General features: G+C 50.4%; 1 protein-coding gene across 1 annotated transcript in view; it reads left to right on the plus strand.

The window, feature by feature from the left end:
* Positions 1 to 16,053: 16,053 nt before the first annotated feature.
* LOC144722356 (sodium-dependent lysophosphatidylcholine symporter 1-B-like) overlaps positions 16,054 to 17,195 on the plus strand; it is a 107,972-nt gene continuing 106,830 nt past the window's right edge. Inside the window, exon 1 of the mRNA XM_078600546.1 lies at positions 16,054 to 16,624. Coding sequence (XP_078456672.1) covers positions 16,445 to 16,624 — 180 coding nt within the window. The 5' untranslated portion in view covers positions 16,054 to 16,444. The remainder of the gene's footprint in view (positions 16,625 to 17,195) is intronic.

Raw genomic sequence — 17,195 nt, forward strand, 5'->3', positions numbered from 1 at the left:
TCTGGCAGTCATGTGCCCATCCCCCCCCCCCCCCCGTCTTCCGTCTGTATACTTAAAAAAAAAACTACCTGATATATTGTTTTATCTTTTTATTATGAAAATGTGTTTCAGTTTTAGAATCATTTTTGGAGTTGTGCTTTGAGTTTTCTAAAATGACACCAAACTTTGCCTTTTTGTCAGTTAATACTGCCGTGCAGACTTAATTCATCGTTTTAACAAGTTTGTTTTTTCAAATTTTCTCACTTTTATTCATCACAATGTGAAATGACGCAAGCGATGTTCTAACCTCGTGTCCCGTGCCTGAGCTGCAGGCCATGATGAGAGCAGTGCCCATGCGAGAACCTCCAGCCATGCCCCTCCCTTCATATCCCTATCGTCACCACCACCACCACCATCGGCACAAGAGCAACGCGGTCACCACAGCCAATGCCTATTGACGTTACCACACCTCACCGTCACTTCTGCCAAACCCGGTAGCCGTTGAACATCCAGTTGCCAAACTCGAAGCACCTCCGATTAGCATGGTTGGCTACGTACGGTGTGAAAGAAGTTTAGCACGCATACATCCATACATCATATAGTCGCCATTGTCCATCTCTGTAAAGTGTTTTCGTCCATCTGGACTGTGGTCCATGAGACGGTACGTACACCCATGGCCCACGACTCGGTGTGGCTCTGTGGCTGTGACCTGCACAGACATTACACATTTGGCCCCCGACCATATTGATTAACGACCTCTGCCCCAGCAGGAAAACTGGAATCTTGAATAACACGTGTGAGGCTTTCGCGACCAATATTATTCATAATCAACGTTTTTGGGTTTAGATCGCGTTATTTATAAATTGTAAATGTTGTGGTTTCACGCTTCAACACACCGGTGGGCTAAAGCAGTGAACTATTTGTCTTTTGTCAACGTGACACTTTTTTACTGATTGGCCGTGTCGGGTGGTGGAGGGTTACGACACATTTATAAATAACGCGATCTAAACCCAAAAACGTTGATTATGAATGGAATCTTGAATGTTGGTATGAGGGGGCGATTTTGGGGGTGGTGCATGGTTTATATGTACACTTTCATGGTGGGGATTTTGTGAAACAGGTGGCCTGTTCAATCTTGATTTGAAGCTTTCGTGACTACAGGAATCCATAAACTTTGGTTCTTTCGGTAAAGTCACGTAGGTATAAAATAAAATGAATCACGACGTTTCGGGCACAACACAAGCGTCCATCAACGTAAGGTGGCCTGTTGCCATGCACAAGGACCAGGATAGTTATGATCACTGAAGCAGTGCTAATTTAAGTTAATTATCTAACTTGAACGAATGAGTGAATGGTATATGCCTGGGCATGTTAACTTCTGAAGTAATATATTATAATGATAATTGGTTTTTTACCCTTCTATCTGGCAACAAAAACTGACACCTTTTTTACAATGAGTCATGTTTGCATAGACCACAATACCTGCAGTCATAATGCAAACAAAAAACATAACTCTGATAATGTATGCACTGTCCTTGAAGTTGATTGGTGCACACATGAGACAGCTTTCCTTAGAGCCTAGTCTCACATGGGTTGGACCAGATGATGCCAAAAGGCGCACAAAAGCTGTCTCGGGTGTGGACCAATCAACTTCAAGGACAGTGCATACATTATCAGAGTTATGTTTTTGTTTGCATTATGACTGCAGGTATTGTGGTCTATGCAAACATGACTACTTGTAAAAAAAGGTTACAGTTTTTGTTGCCAGATAGAAGGGTAAAAAAAACAATTATCATATTTTTTACTGGCAAATGAGGTTCCAATGGTGTAATAATATATTGTCTACTTTTAACAGCATCCTAAACCAATTCAAGTTTGCTATCCATTCTGTATAAAGGTGATGCCTTTAACCCGGTGAGATTATCTCTTTTACAAAGGAGATCTTATAAAAAGAAGTGGTCTCACCTCTCTGCGGCCAGAGCTTCATCTCGTATGGCTACATTTCTTACGGAATATTTCATGTAGAGTTTAATGATGAAATCTTTTCTTGAACTCGCTCCTATCGACCCCAGGACATCTCCAGCAGATATTTAGCCCTGGCCATGGCTATGTATGGACGCATGTGATTTCGTTTTTGGGTACAATTTAAACATTCGGGATTTGGATTGGCATTATGCACATTGTGGTGTCAGACAATTAAAATAATTTTTGAAAGCCATTGTCCGTCCCATAGTGATTTCCCACCGAATTTACTGGGCAGTTGTGCATTTGGTTGACACGAACACCCCGGCGCCGAGGTGAGTGAAGCGGGCTCCTTGGCTGGATATCTGCCCTGGTCCCCCACATTCGCTGTTCTTGGACCATTTCAATGGTCGAACCTTGCTTTCGATGCTTCCGGAGCGTCAGGTTTCTCCGAACATTTCCCACCTCCATACCAATCGCTGATTAATGTGACGAGCAAGTGGTCAAAACGAGTTTTAGAAAGGCATTTGACATTGCGGTTGCACCACGTTGTGTTGTACAGGAGTTGTACTTTCTAATTTACAGCTACCCACAACCACAAACGGCCTCGCGTGTATGTACTCATCTACCGCGAGGAGCCTTGCCGTACCGCTTGTCAAATCGAATCACAAACGCACCGTGGCGTGACGGACAGACCTGACGGCCCCATGGCAGTGGCTTTTCTCGTCTCTGACCCGTCCCCTCCTCGACCGTGCCCCTCTTGCACGCCGGTCACCGCACGTGGCCTGGACCTCTGGTCTCCAGTGACCGGGCGCTGGGCACGTCTTAGCATCGTCCCTCGTGCTGTGCTCCTTAACAAATGCGTGTTTCTGTGATTGTTGAGTTAATTTATTGTGCTAGGTTTTCCTTGAGAATAAAACGACGTTTCATTTTAAGACGACATTCGTACGGAAAATCATTGCCACGGAACATCGGTTGCGTTCACTTTCAAACGAGTCCTGTAAAATCTTGCATTGAAGCTTTCGTGACTGCAGGAATCCATACTCTTTGGTTCTTTCGGTAAAGTCAGGTAGATATAAAATTATGAATAGATCACGACGTTTCGATCGCACCTGAAGACGGTCGCTTGTGTTGCGATCGAAACGTCGTGATCTATTAATAATTTCCTGTCTACGTGACTTTACCAAAAGAACCAAAGAGTATGGAGTCCTGTAAAACTATCACGGAATTCATCTTCTTGGTTCTTTCGGTAAAGTCACGTAGAAATAAATTAATAAAATAATAATAAAATAATTCTCACGACGTTTCGGCCACAACGCAAGTAGCCATCTTCAGGTGAAGAACAGGTCTGTCAAGGAGACAATCGTGAGAATTATTTTATAATGTTTTATTTTTATTATTTTATTAATTTCTTTCTACGTGACTTTACCGAAAGAACCAAACATATGAATCCCTGCAGTCACGAAAGCTTTAAATCGAAATATCACGGAATTGCTTTCGTTATTTTACACCCACCTAAGTGGAAACTTATCACAGTTTGCTGCACCTGTGAATTACACGTTTTATGTTGTTGGGTAAGGCGATTTACGACGTCCCTTGCAGCTGGCATGCCAGTTAACTAGACTGATATGTTTGTGTTGATGCTTTGACAGATTTATCACAACGACGAGTAGGTGTTTTATATCTAATTATAAACTGCAGAGCAGAAGCCACGAGACCAGGGCTCGGATTATGTCTCGTAAAATCAAAGCGAGGGTCGTGACCGCTGAAGCCAATGCCAAGAAAAGTGTCCGACGCAAACTCGATGGCCGTGTTATTCGCTCTCGTGTTGCTTACACAGTGAGGGTGAACGCAGGAAAGAGTTTCGTTGGGTCCCACATTCTATAGGAAGGTGCTGCACTCGTGTGGTTGACCAGTTAATGAACGAGTATTTAATGTTGCGCTTTTTTCTTTTAACATATCAATTGTAGGTTATATTCGTACTTGATACAGCTATCGTGCTGTGACGGTTCCACCTGAAGACGGAAGCTTGTGTTGCCTCCGAAACGTCGTGATTTTTATTTTTATTTTACTTTTATTAATTTTTATTTTTTACCTACGTGACTTTACCGAAAAAACCTAAGAATATGAATCCTTGCAGTCACGAAAACTTCAAATCTAGAATTGTAGGTTAACCCCGAACACGTTTTAAAATAAGACCTTTATAATCGCATTCATCTTATCCCATCTTCCTTTCGCCTGACACGTCCGTGGAGCGGCATTCTTCATTGCAAGGCCCCTGACGTGCCCCCCCCCCCCCCCCGAGACAATACACAGCATGTGTATTGTCGTAAGTGCTTCTTCTCTCTCTCTGAAAAAGAGTTAAGGACGCCGCTGTAGACGCACTCCGCTGTACGTGACGTTGACGCTGAAGACGTCGCTCCAAGACCACTCGATGTACCACGTGGCAATGCCCCTGACAGATCGAGGAGTTGTCCCACCTCGGGGTGGGGTTGGCTGTGGAGTTCGTGTGCCTGAGCGATTTGCGCAAGGCAGTGGCGTGGAATGTAACTGCGCTATCAGCTCAAGGCGGTGCCGACAATCGATCAGGCGCGGGGCCCCAATACTGTTCAAATCATCTCATGGTGGTTTTTAAGGGGCCCACCAATTCGTAGCTTTTCCCACCAGGGGGGGGGGGGGCAAGGCACCGCCTGCAATGACTGAAAAAAATTAACCCGTAAAAACAAAGTTTTTCACTATAAATCCTTTATATGCGTGGCGGCTAGAGTCCTCTCGTCCTCTGGCTTGAGATGGCTGCCACCTATGGGTCAGATGATTGCCTGCCACCATTAAGCAATTGGTAATTAAATATAATGTATTTTTCCTAAAAAGTGTAAAAAATTGGGAAAAAAAATTCACGAAAATAAATTGTCACGCACAATGAGTCTGTGTGCAAAATATCAGCTCGATTGGATCACGGGAAGTGGATTAAAAAACGACCGAAAGATTTGCACGGTCGTAAGCACGCAAGCAAGCAAGCAAGTGAACTTAATATAAAGGATTTAAAAAACAGCGGAATTCGGCAACATGCAAATGACGACACAATGTGTACGGCAGGTATCGACAGCGAGACACCAACACGTAGGCAACTATGGCACTGTTCGCGAAACCCTCAGCGACGCCGCGTGTGCAGTTATCGTGTGCACAGTTATCGTGTGCACAGTTATCGTGTGCACAGTTATCGTGTGCACAGTTATCGTGTGCACAGTTATCGTGTGCACAGTTATCGTGTGCACAGTTATCGTGTACACAGTTATCGTGTGCACAGTTATCGTGTGCACAGTTATCGTGTGCACAGTTATCGTGTGCACAGTTATCGTGTACACAGTTATCGTGTGCACAGTTATCGTGTGCACAGTTATCGCTCAGCTCTCTCGTGGCTGGCCAGGATCCGTGTGGCGATACCGTCGCCTGTATATTTTGGAGTCTGCGGTGTCTCTCTCCACGTCGTCGCGTGGATTTTTCTCCGGGTCCTCGGGTGTTTCACTCCACGTTAAGAATCAACATCGCGCGTTTAGAGTATTTGGCTGCTTGATTTGAAGCTTTCGTGACTGCAGGAATCCATAGTCTCTGGTTTTTTCGGTAAAGTCACGTGAGTAGAAACAATAATGCAAGAAAAAACGACGTTTCGGCCGCAACACAAGCGTCCGTCTTCAGGTGAGAAAAAATGTTCAGCTGTTGTGGAGCCGAAACGTCTTGTTTTCTTTCATTAGTTTTTCTATCTACGTGACTTTTACCGAAAGAACCAGAGAGTATTGGGCTGCTATTAACTTCCACGTTATAAGCCACATCGTTGAGATATCGTTATCGAAAAATAGCTACATAGCTCAGTGGACTGTAACTGGTAACTAAAAATTGTTTTTAAATAAATGGTTTAACCTGTAGCCTCGTCACAGGGCTCGACATCCTCATGACCCATCCCGCTGTTCGTGGTCACATTGGCCCGGTCAGATGGTCCGATGCAGAGGCTCACGGTTCAACACCAGCGGCCACCCTGGTTATTACCGCCAGTGTAATAACCCTGCTAATACGTCTCGCCATCTGCTTGCCAGTCAACGTTCAAGATCCCTTGACATCATTCGCAAGAGTAAGCCATTGTGTGTCGGCGTCAGGGTCCACATTTTCCAAACGAGAAAATCTCACCGCACATTACTCAATTGGGGATGATACACAGCCACATCACCCCCTCAATTGGCAGACTCGTGCACAGGGACAGCTGCCACCGGGAGTGCCCCTAAGTTAGACCACAAAGCCGCAACCATCACCCCCTACTGGCACACTAATGACCCAGATTATTTTCGCCAATGAGAATCATCCTGACCTCTTGAGTCTCACCTAGTTTTTTGCAGCATAATCAATTTCCAAGGGCGAATGTGAGTGAGTATTGCCCTTCAATATTCACATTCACCACCTTCCAGTGAGGCCCCACACGAATCCACCTGCTACCCGACCTCGAAGACAGACCGCATGTCGCCAGGGACCAAACCTAGGCCCTCAAAACGCTACTATTATCAACATTCACAACACATATCAGCATCTTCTTGGTTCTTTCGGTAAAGTCACGTAGAAGGGAAATAATAAAATAATAAAAATAAAACATAATAAAATAATTCTCACGACGTTTCGGCCACAACGCAAGCAGCCGTCCTCAGGTGAAGACCAGGTCTGTCGGCGAGACAGCGTCTGAATGAAACACCACCAGGCTGTCTCCCCGACAGACCTGGTCTTCACCTGAGGGCGGCTGCTTGCGTTGTGGCCGAAACGTCGTGAGAAATATTTTATTATGTTTAATTTTTATTATTTTATTATTTCCCTTCTACGTGACTTTACCGAAAGAACCAAGAAGATGAATCCCTGCAGTCACGAAAGCTTTAAATCGAAACATATCAGCATGGTCATCATCCCCTCAACTTGTATGTGGCCACAATAAACTGTGAATTATGGGGGGGGGGAGAGATGTGGGTCGGGGGGGTTGGTATTGTACGGACACAGAGAGAGAGAGACTGGGAGCTGTTTGGGAGAGATTGGGGGGACAGGGTACGTGGAGCAGAGAGATGACGAAGCGACCACTAAAATAGCGCGGTGCTCGTTGGGGATTGTGATCTCTGCTATTTATTTCTGGGACGGCAGAGTCAGCACCCAGCACAGCCCAGCTGAAACTGGTCAAGGAAAAGTCACAGACGACTCCGCATATATCCTGGCGTGCGGTTGGCAAACTTTGAAAACGTTGATACTTGCAGACTTTTAAAATAGATGTTTACATAAATGCCGTGAAACACATCAATTGGTCAATTCGGAGTTTTATGTTTTCAACTGTTGAGGCCGAGCTTCTGTCAAAACGCCGAGTTTCAACCTCGACTCAATGGGGAGGTTGCTCCTTCTGCTCTGCTGCTCTCCTCATAGTCGGGAACTCTCTTCCCCGAACCATCCGTGCTGTTCCCGTGCAGAGGAGTAAAATGGGGACGTGACGTCAGGTGTGCCGTTGAGTGCGATGACGTCACGTCTCCTAGGGTACTTAAGGGATACCCCGTGACGTAAGCGGTCACTGTGGGAACGGGGAGAGTACGAACGGTGAAGAGGGAACCAGGGGTAGAGAGAGGGATCGAATAGGAAGTCTGGGGAGAAGCCGGTGGTAGCCGTAGAGATGCTTCTCTCTCTGCTCGGTGGAGTCGGCAGAGTCCACGATCCGACACGAGAGAGAGAGAGACCGGAGCTAGCCGGCAGGGACCCGGAATCAGAGTAGGACCCCTAGCCCCTGGGAGTTGTGTACCCTGCTGTGTAGTATTGTAACAGCTTTAATAAACCCTGGCGGAAGCCCTTAACTTACCTCCGTCTCCGAGTGCGTCCGACGGAACTTACCTAAACCTGTTTAAGGGTAGACTCAAGATTCCCTTTTTTTCTTCCGCCTATGACTGCTTCGTTCTCTCTATGTACAATGCATATGCCCGCTGTCTCTATACAGCATCTTTAGATACTACAGATGCTGTATATACCCCTCTGGTATTGTCAGGAAACGTATTTGTTCTGTCACAATCGTCATTGCAATTTTAGACTCGTGTCTTGAATGGGACGAGAGAGAGACACGCTATATTTTTCTCCAGATTTTGCCGCTAGGTGGCAGACACATCGCGTTGTTTTGTATCGGCGGCACCATGGCACTTTCGAAGAGCAGCGAGCTGCCGTTACCTCGTTGGCCTGCGGGATGCTCAAATCAAAATGAGCTTCCCAGCCCAGAGAAGAATCGTGGAGCAAATACCTCCTGCAAAATTAAGGCGTTTGCTGAATAATTATGCAAGGACTTGGAGCGAAATTGCGGCTATCACAAACTTTAATTCTAGATTTGAAGCTGTCGTGACTGCAAGGATTCATATTCTTAGGTTGTTTCGGTAAAGTCACGTAGGTAAAACATTTAAATTAATAAAAGTAAAATTAAAATTAAAAATGTCACTACGTTTCGGAGGCAACACAAGCTTCCGTCTTCCGAAACGTCGTGATTTTTATTTTATTTTACTTTTATTAATTTTATTTTTTTACCTACGTGACTTTACCGAAAAAACCTAAGAATATATCACACACTTGTCAATCCCTTATCGGTGCCTCCCTTATTACAGACGAATTCTAACATTGTTGGTCACCGAGTGCCCTTATAAATCTCAACGTCCATCCTAGAATGTCCCATCACAAGAGAGAAACAGGAACAAGTAGACAATGTTTTTTGTCCGTATTGAAACGGATGTACGCCGTATAGACCTGAACACTCAATTTCCAAGAATCACCAGGTTCCTTCAACATCCTGTCCTGGACACCGCTACGTACCAGTGCGACTGCTGCCAAGACAGCAGATCTGGTGGCACGTGACACTCATGCCCCAGCGCTCTGCACACGACAAACACTTTGATGTGAATTCTGTGCAGTTTACTCCTAAAGCTCTTAAAAACACGTTTTTTTTTCTCTCTTTTTCAGAAGCGACCTGGCCACAACTGATAGCGCAACAAAGCGGCTTATCATCGCGTGGACATTTATAGAATTAGCCAAATACTCTAAACAGGTGACGTTGATTCGAAATGTGGAGGGGGAAAACGGAGGACCCGGAGAAAAACCCACGTGACCAGGGTCGGAATCGAACCCACGACCTCTTGTGTACCAGGCGAGGTAGTTAACATCTCTCCATCGTGGTGCCCCAACTGTTGATTTTACTCCACTGGGTTACACAGAAAAGCCTCTCTGGATCTCAAGGCTAATTTTCAAGAAGGTCCTGTCAAGTTTTCACCGTGGGGTGGTTGAGAGCTCTCGTTGCGTTTCCCAATTAAGTAGTGTGTAGTTAACTGTTCGTACTTGGCCAATCTTGATGGTCACTCCGGCACGCAATGGCCTAGCATTCTTCAAGTGACGTCACGGGATCTTGAACGCCCAGTATGAGACAGACAACACATAGTATATTGTGTTTGCAAACGTGCACGTTGAACTTCTTTCGCACCGTACGTAGCCAACCACGCTAATCGGAGCTGCGGCGGGGGGGGGGGAACAAACCAAACACAAAAAGCAGTTTTAAATACATGATGTGTATTGATGGTTAATACAGCCGCGGTATTAACCAGGGCGGCCGGCCGGGTTCAAACCACGAACCTTTTGCACGTGAACGAGACGTGGTGACGCGTGGAGCCGCACCCACGACCGCGTCCCCGCCCACAACCCGCCAGGGGGCGCCCACGTGACGCGTGACGACAGCCGGGGCTGGCGCCAAATGCCTCACCTCACACTCACCCCACTCACCCTCGCTCACTCACCCTCACTTACCCTCACTCACCCCACTCACCCTCACCTTACTCAACTCACACCACTCACCCTCGCTCACTCACCATCACTTACCCTCACTCACCCCACTCACCCTCACCTTACTCAACTCACACTCACCCCACTCATCCTCGCTCACTCACCCTCACTTACCCTCACTCACCCCACTCACCCTCACCTTACTCAACTCACACTCACCCCACTCACCCTCGCTCACTCACCCTCACCTCACACCCTCACTTACCCTCACTCACTCCACTCACCCTCACCTCACACTCACCCCACACTCACCCCACTCACCCTCGCTCACTCACCTCAGTCACTCTCACTCCCTCACTCACCTCACACTCACCCCACTCACTCTCGCTCGCTCACCCTCACTTACCTCAGTCACCCTCACTCACCTCACTCACCCTCACCCTACTCACTCTCGCTCGCTCACCCTCGCTCGCTCACCCTCACTTACCTCAGTCACCCTCACTCACCCCACTCCCCCTCACCTCACTCCCTCGCTCACCCTCACACTCACCCTCACCTCACTCCCTCACTCACCTCACACTCACCCTCACCTCACTCCCTCACGTCACTCCCTCACTCACCTCAGTCACCTCAGTCAACCTCACTCACCTCACTCACCTCACTCAGTCATCCTCACCCTCGCTCCCTCACCCTCACTTACTCTCACTCACCTCACTCACTCTCACCTCACTCACCTTAGTCACCCTCACACCCTCACTCACCTCACTAACCCCACTCACCCTCACTCACCTCACTCCCTCACCCACCCCACTCACCCTAGTCACCTCACCTTACTCACCCTCACCTCACTCACATCACTCACCCTCGCTCCCTCACCCCACTCACTCACCTCACTCACCACACTCACCACAGTCACCCTCACTCACCTCACTCACATCACTCACCCTCGCTCCCTCACCCCACTCACTCACCTCACTCACCACACTCACCACAGTCACCCTCACTCACCTCACTCACTCACCTCACTCACCCTCACTCACCTCACTCCCACACCCACCCCACTCACCCTCACTCACACTCACCCTCACTCACCTCACTCCCTCACCCACCCTCACTCACCTCACTCACTCACCCTCACTCACCTCACTCAGCCCACACCCTCACTCACCTCACTCACCCCACACCCTCACTCACCCTCGCTCACAACAACAACCGCCGTTCACCAATAAGCGTTGTCGACCCCCCCCACCCCACCTCCGATTATCACGGTTGGCTACGTACGGTGCAAAAGAAGTTCCACATTCATACAAGTGGCAGTGACGCCACCACGGCGCTTGCCATGGGTTGACTGACTCAAATGACCGAGATGACTGGCAGATGGCACCACCTGTGACCCCCACTGTGGCAACTCTCTGCGTTCCAGCCACTCGTTGTTGTGAGCGTCGCTCCTCAGCCCTCCGATGTTGCTGAAGGGCGACTGCCTCCAACTGCCCAGTAGCCTCACGGTGCACCTAGCCTGGCACTGCCCAGCAGCAGCGTCCTTCACGAGCCTCCTCCTCCTCCACAGAGGCCGATCTTGACACCGCTGGTACTGGTCATCGGCAAGTCCACTCCGCTCCAAGTCCTTCCGTGCCACATCACTCCATCTCTTCTCTAGCCCGTGCCACTCCTGTTTAGCCCCCTCTATGCGGCCAAACAGAAGCTTGCTTGCGCATGCGGTCGACATGCCGGAGGAGCTCGCTGATGGGAATGTGTCCAGATCTTTCAAGGATCTGTGAGCTCCTCGCACAATCCAGTCTGGTTACACCCAGGATGGATCGTAGGCAGGGTAGCACGAATGTTTTGAATGTTCCATTGGAGGGGGTCCACGTCTCGCAAGCATAGGGAAGGGAGGCAATAGATTGTGGCTGAGAAGACCCGAAGTTTCGTGTGGAGCGACAGGCCAGGTAGCTTCCACACAGCGTTACGCTGCCAAACCGGAGCTGGTCATAAGCACACTGCCCATATACGGATACTTCTCCAATCTCTTCACAACTGCCCCATCACTAATGAGGAGCTGAGCAAGTGGAGCATTTGATGAAATCAAATACCCACGCAAGGTGCTTTGTTTTAGTGGGGCTGATGGTATCTTAGTAGCATGCTCCAGGTTCAGCAGTAGCGTCTCAAACTCATTCACCAGTGGGCAGCAATCACCAGATCATCCACATACACTATTTGGTTGTCCCTCGCTCACTCACCCTCACTTTCTAATTCACCTCACTCCCCCTCACTCGCCTCATTCAACTCACTCCCCCTCACTCGCTCACTCACCTCACTCACCCTCGTTCACCCTCGCTCACCTCACTCACCTCACTCGCCCTCAATCGCTCAATCACTCATCCTCACTAAAAGTGGTATGCATGGCTGTACACTATGATTAACATGCACCATACATGCCAGCGTGTCACTCATTAACTCAACCTGTACCCGGCCATAACGCACTGTGAATTACCTGGGTATGGAGGGCTGTATGGGTGGGGGGGGGGTCAGTGGGTGAATGAGTGGGTGTTGGGTGAGTGGGTGGGTGAGTAGGTGGCGGGTGAGTGAGTGGGTGAGTGAGTTCGTGGATGAGTGAGTGGTTGAGTGGGTGCGTGGGTGGGTGGGTGAGTGGGTGGGTGGCTGATTGGATGGGTGAGTGAGTGGATAAGTGAGTGGTTGAGTGGGTGCGTGAGTGCGTGGGTGCGTGGGTGGGTGCGTGGGTGGGTGAGTGGGTGCGTGGGTGGGTGAGTGGGTGCGTGGGTGGGTGCGTGGGTGCGTGGGTGGGTGGGTGCGTGGGTGAGTGAGTGGATGAGTGAGTGGGTGAGTGGGTGCGTGGGTGGGTGAGTGAGTGGGTGGCTGATTGGGTGGGCGGGTGAGTGAGTGGGTAGCTGAGTGGATGGGTGAGTGGATGGGTGAGTGGATGAGTGAGTGGATGCGTGAGTGAGTGGGTGAGTGAGTGGGTGGCTGATTGGGTGGATGGGTGAGTGGATAGCGGCTGTGTGCGTCTCGCTGTAGCGCGCTCGGCTCGAGGCTTCTCGCCATCGCCTCCACTCCCGAGGGAACCGCTGTCACAAAAGCCCGACATTTGCTGATGAGACGCCGAACATCGAAACCGCTCCTGAGTTTTGCTTACGTTGAACCAATGCTGCTGAAGAAAAATCAATTTCCCAAGGCCACGTGGCTGATTGGGATGTGTGCAAACAATCCTCGTGTATTGTGTGTGGAGTGACAGATACTGGTAAGAGGCGTCCCTGTCTGGGTATTTACGAGACAATAAATCCATCGCCACGGGCCCAAGTGTGACCTCTCTCAACTAAAAACTATCAACATTTTATTTTACCAGGTAAAGGTCCCTCTGAGCTATGTAGCTCTTTTTTCAGAAGCCACCTTGCCACAAATGATAGCTCAACGAAGTGGCTTATCATCATCACGTAGACATTTACACAAACCAAATACTCGAAGCGCGTGACGTTGATTCTAAACGTCGAGGGAAAACCCGGATGACCCAGAGACAAATCCACGCGACCACGGGTAGAGAGAGACACCGCAAACTCCAAATATACAGCAGCAGGCGTCAGGGTCGCGATCGAGCCCATGCCCTCCTGTGTACCAGGCGAGGGAGTTAACATCTCGACCCTGTGAGATCCACGTGGTGTCTGATCAGAGAGAGGGGGGGGGTCGAGTCGTGACCCCGGGGACACGAAGTGGACACAGTGAGCTCACATCGGCATACCCCCTCGCCTATAAACATCTGGCGGTTCAACAGCAGTTCAAGCGAAGCTGCTGAGACATTGAATGTCGAAACCGGCCCAGAGTTTTGCTTTAAATTAAATCAACGCTGCTGAATAAAATAGCTCTCAGTGTGGCTGATGGGATGTGTTAACGTGGGCGCCACGGTGGCGAGATGTTAACTACCTCGCCTGGTATGCAGGAGGTCGTCGGTTCGATCCCGATGCCTGTTTTTTTTTAGTTTGCAATGTTCTTCTCGTGGTCGCGTGGATTTTTCTCCGGGTCGCTACGGGTTTCCCCTCCACATTTAGAATCAACATCACGCGTTCAGAGTGATTGTCTGCTGCTGTGAATTTCCACGCGACGGCAAGCCACCTCGTTGAGCGATCATTTGTGAGAGCCAGGTCGCTTCTGGAAAAAAAAAAAGCTACGGAGCTCAGTGGGGCATTACCTCGTAAAATAAAAATAGAAAAAACAAATTGTCACGTCCTTAATGTCCACGTGGAGGGTAAAATGCGGAAAAAAGTCGCCGTTGCTTTCCGCTCCGCCGCGTGGCGATTTCCAACTGGTGGCGTTCTTCAGCTGTAGCCGTGCAGGCGGGAGGGAACCCACGAGGTCGAACCCTCGGTGAGAGAGAGAGAGACAAATACAAAGACCCCACGTGATCACCGACGCTCACACGCACAGAGACACTCCTCGCCCACTCACGCTGACTCACTCTCAAAAGACAAAGATACCCCAGTATAGCCTTCACAGACTATAGTACTAGGTTTTTACCCTTTCAACTGGTACAAAAACTGACACCTTTATACAAGGCATCATGTTTGCAATAACCACAACACAAGCAGTCAAAATGCAAACAAAAAGAAATAACTCTGATAATGATATGCACTGTCCTTGAAGTTGATTGGTCCACACCCGAGACAGCTTTTCTTAGAGCCTAGTCTCCATTGGTGTTGGACCAGATGACGCCAAAAGGCGTACAACTCAAAGACAGCGCACTATCGGAGTATTGAGAGCTCGGGGTAAACATTTACACTATGAGACATCTCCTGTACCAGTGGCAAAATATAGTGATATGTTTTTATACAAGGCCTTGTATAAAGGTGTCAGTTTTTGTACCAGTTGAAAGGGTAAAAACCTATTACTATATTTTGCCACTGGTAAAGGAGATGTCTCATAGTGTAAACCTTCACAGACTGTTGGGGCAAGTGCTGTTAGCGAGCAGCACCTATGAAGGCCGGCACGGCGCACGAGAGAGTGGGTGGCCAGCACCTCGGGGGGGGGGGGGGGGTCCCAGGAACTATTCAGACAATCCTCACCAGCGTCGGTGACGTGGGCGGGAATCGAACTCGGGTGGCCGGTGTTTGTCGAGCAGCGAAGCGCTAACCGCTCCACCACCGCTCCCCCACGAGAGAGAGACTTGTAGTACAAAAATAAAAATTACATAGAAAACAGGGAGAACATAGACATAGAGTAGGGAGAGACACGCTTTTATTTAACTCACTCTGTCTATTGTTGTTGTCGTTGTATCCTAAAATCTTGTAACTCAATTTTAACCCACTTCCTAATGTGGTATCGACTGCAAACTTGGTATACGTATGTCATACTGATGACAATACTATATTCTATCATAAAAAACATATTTAAAAAAAGAGAAGGGGGTAGGGAGAGGGGGTAGAGAGAGAGGGAAGGGGTAAGAAGGAGGAGAGCAGAGCGTGAAATCTTTCGTGAAATATTTCATTTAAACAGGGGAGGGGGGGTACATAAAGAAAAGCACTGAAAAAAAAAACACGAAAAAAACGAAATGATGAACGAAGCAAAGTGCCGACTACACCGAGCATCTTCTGATCGTTAAAAAAAGAGAGGGAGGGAAAATCTTCCTTTCGCCTCGCCACACAGCAGCGACGCGCATCCAAGCGAGACCAACAGGGGGCGCACCACTCCCACGACTCGACCCTTGACTCGTCCACCCTCGACTCGTCCACTCGCACCACCACAACCACCGATGCCGCTGCTGCTGCTGCTGGTTACCGCTCCTCGCCGTGATTTGTGCACGCGGCGATCGGAGCAAGCCGAGCATACTTCCCCAGCGTGGTCACAGGAGCTCACCCCCCCCCCCCACGTGTTCACGCTGCTGCTGCCGCTCATCACATCGATGCAGAGCGGCCAATGAGCAGCGCGGAGCTGGAGACGCCACACGGAGAGAAGGGGAGGGAGAGCCCCCCCCCCGACCCACCCCGCTGGAGCCCCCCACCCCCGGTGTACCCCCCCCCCACCCCATGGACCCCCCCCCCCCCACCACGGCCCCCCAGAGCGCTGCTCGTTCGCCCGTGCGCTGCCTTCGTCCCTCGCGCCGCGGGCGGTGGCTGAGTGACAGCCACCGCAGCAGAGTCGCGCCTCGCCCCCCAGGTGCCGCGAGAGAGCGAAGCGAGAGAGGGGGGAGAGAGGGGGGAGGGAGGAGAGAGAGCGTGGAGAGAGCGGGGAGAGAGAGGAGGGAGAGGGGAGGGAGAGGGGAGGGGAGGGAGAGAGGGGAGGGAGTTGGGGGGTGGGGTGTTGAGCTCCTCCGCGATGCGCCCTCCTCCCTCGCCTCGGCAATCGACGACTGCCATCGGAGAGCTGTCACCGCGCCTCGCTGGCGACGTGAGATGAGGCGGTCTCCTCGCCATTCATCCTCCTCCTCTTCCTCCTGCTCTCCTGCCGCAGCCGCAGCAGCAGCACCTGCAGCAGCCGCAGCAGCTGCATCAGCAACAGCAGCAGCAGCAGCCGCACCAGCAGCAGCCTGCAGCAGAACCAGCATCTGCAGCACCAGCATCTGCAGCAGCAGCTGCGAGCCGCGTGATCTCCCAAGACGACTCTGGGGGCCCCTGACGCCACCGTGGCGGCTCCCGCGAGCCACGCGACGGGGACTGCGGGAGAGCCGGGGGGGACAGCGGGAGGCGACATGCAGCAGCAGCAGCAGCACCAGCAGCACCAGCAGCAGCAGCAGCACCAGCAGCAGCAGCTGCAGCAGCACCAGCAGCAGCAGCTGCAGCAGCAGCAGCACCAGCAGCAGCAGCAGCTGCAGCAGAACGGCGGGGACGCGAGGCTGCGCGGAGCCTCACTAAGACACCCCGCACAGCAGGTGAGTGAGAGAGAGAGACAGCGCAGCAGGTGAGAGAGACATCCCGCGCAGCAGGCGAGACAAAGTGAGAGAGACAGAGAGACAGTGCAGCAGGTGAGACAGAGACAGAGAGACAGCGCAGCAGGTGAGACAGAGACAGAGAGACAGAGAGACAGCGCAGCAGGTGAGAGAGACAGAGAGACAGAGAGACAGCGCAGCAGGTGAGACAGAGACAGAGAGACAGCGCAGCAGGTGAGAGAGACAGAGAGACAGCGCAGCAGGTGAGACAGAGACAGAGAGACAGCGCAGCAGGTGAGACAGAGACAGAGAGACAGAGAGACAGCGCAGCAGGTGAGAGAGAGACAGAGAGACAGAGAGACAGCGCAGCAGGTGAGACAGAGACAGAGAGACAGAGAGACAGCGCAGCAGGTGAGACAGAGTGAGAGAGAGAGACAGAGAGAGTCAGCCCGTGCAGGTGAGGCTCACTGCCAATCCGTGCGAACTTCGCGAGACCGCTGGGAGCATCGCTCCCAGTTAGACACCAGTAGCGTGTGGTGAGTGTGTCTGCTAGTGAGTGCCCCCCACTCCGCGT

The sequence above is a fragment of the Lampetra planeri genome, chromosome 14, assembly GCF_965212315.1.
Source record: "Lampetra planeri chromosome 14, kcLamPlan1.2.h2, whole genome shotgun sequence".
NCBI classification, from domain to species: domain Eukaryota; kingdom Metazoa; phylum Chordata; class Hyperoartia; order Petromyzontiformes; family Petromyzontidae; genus Lampetra; species Lampetra planeri.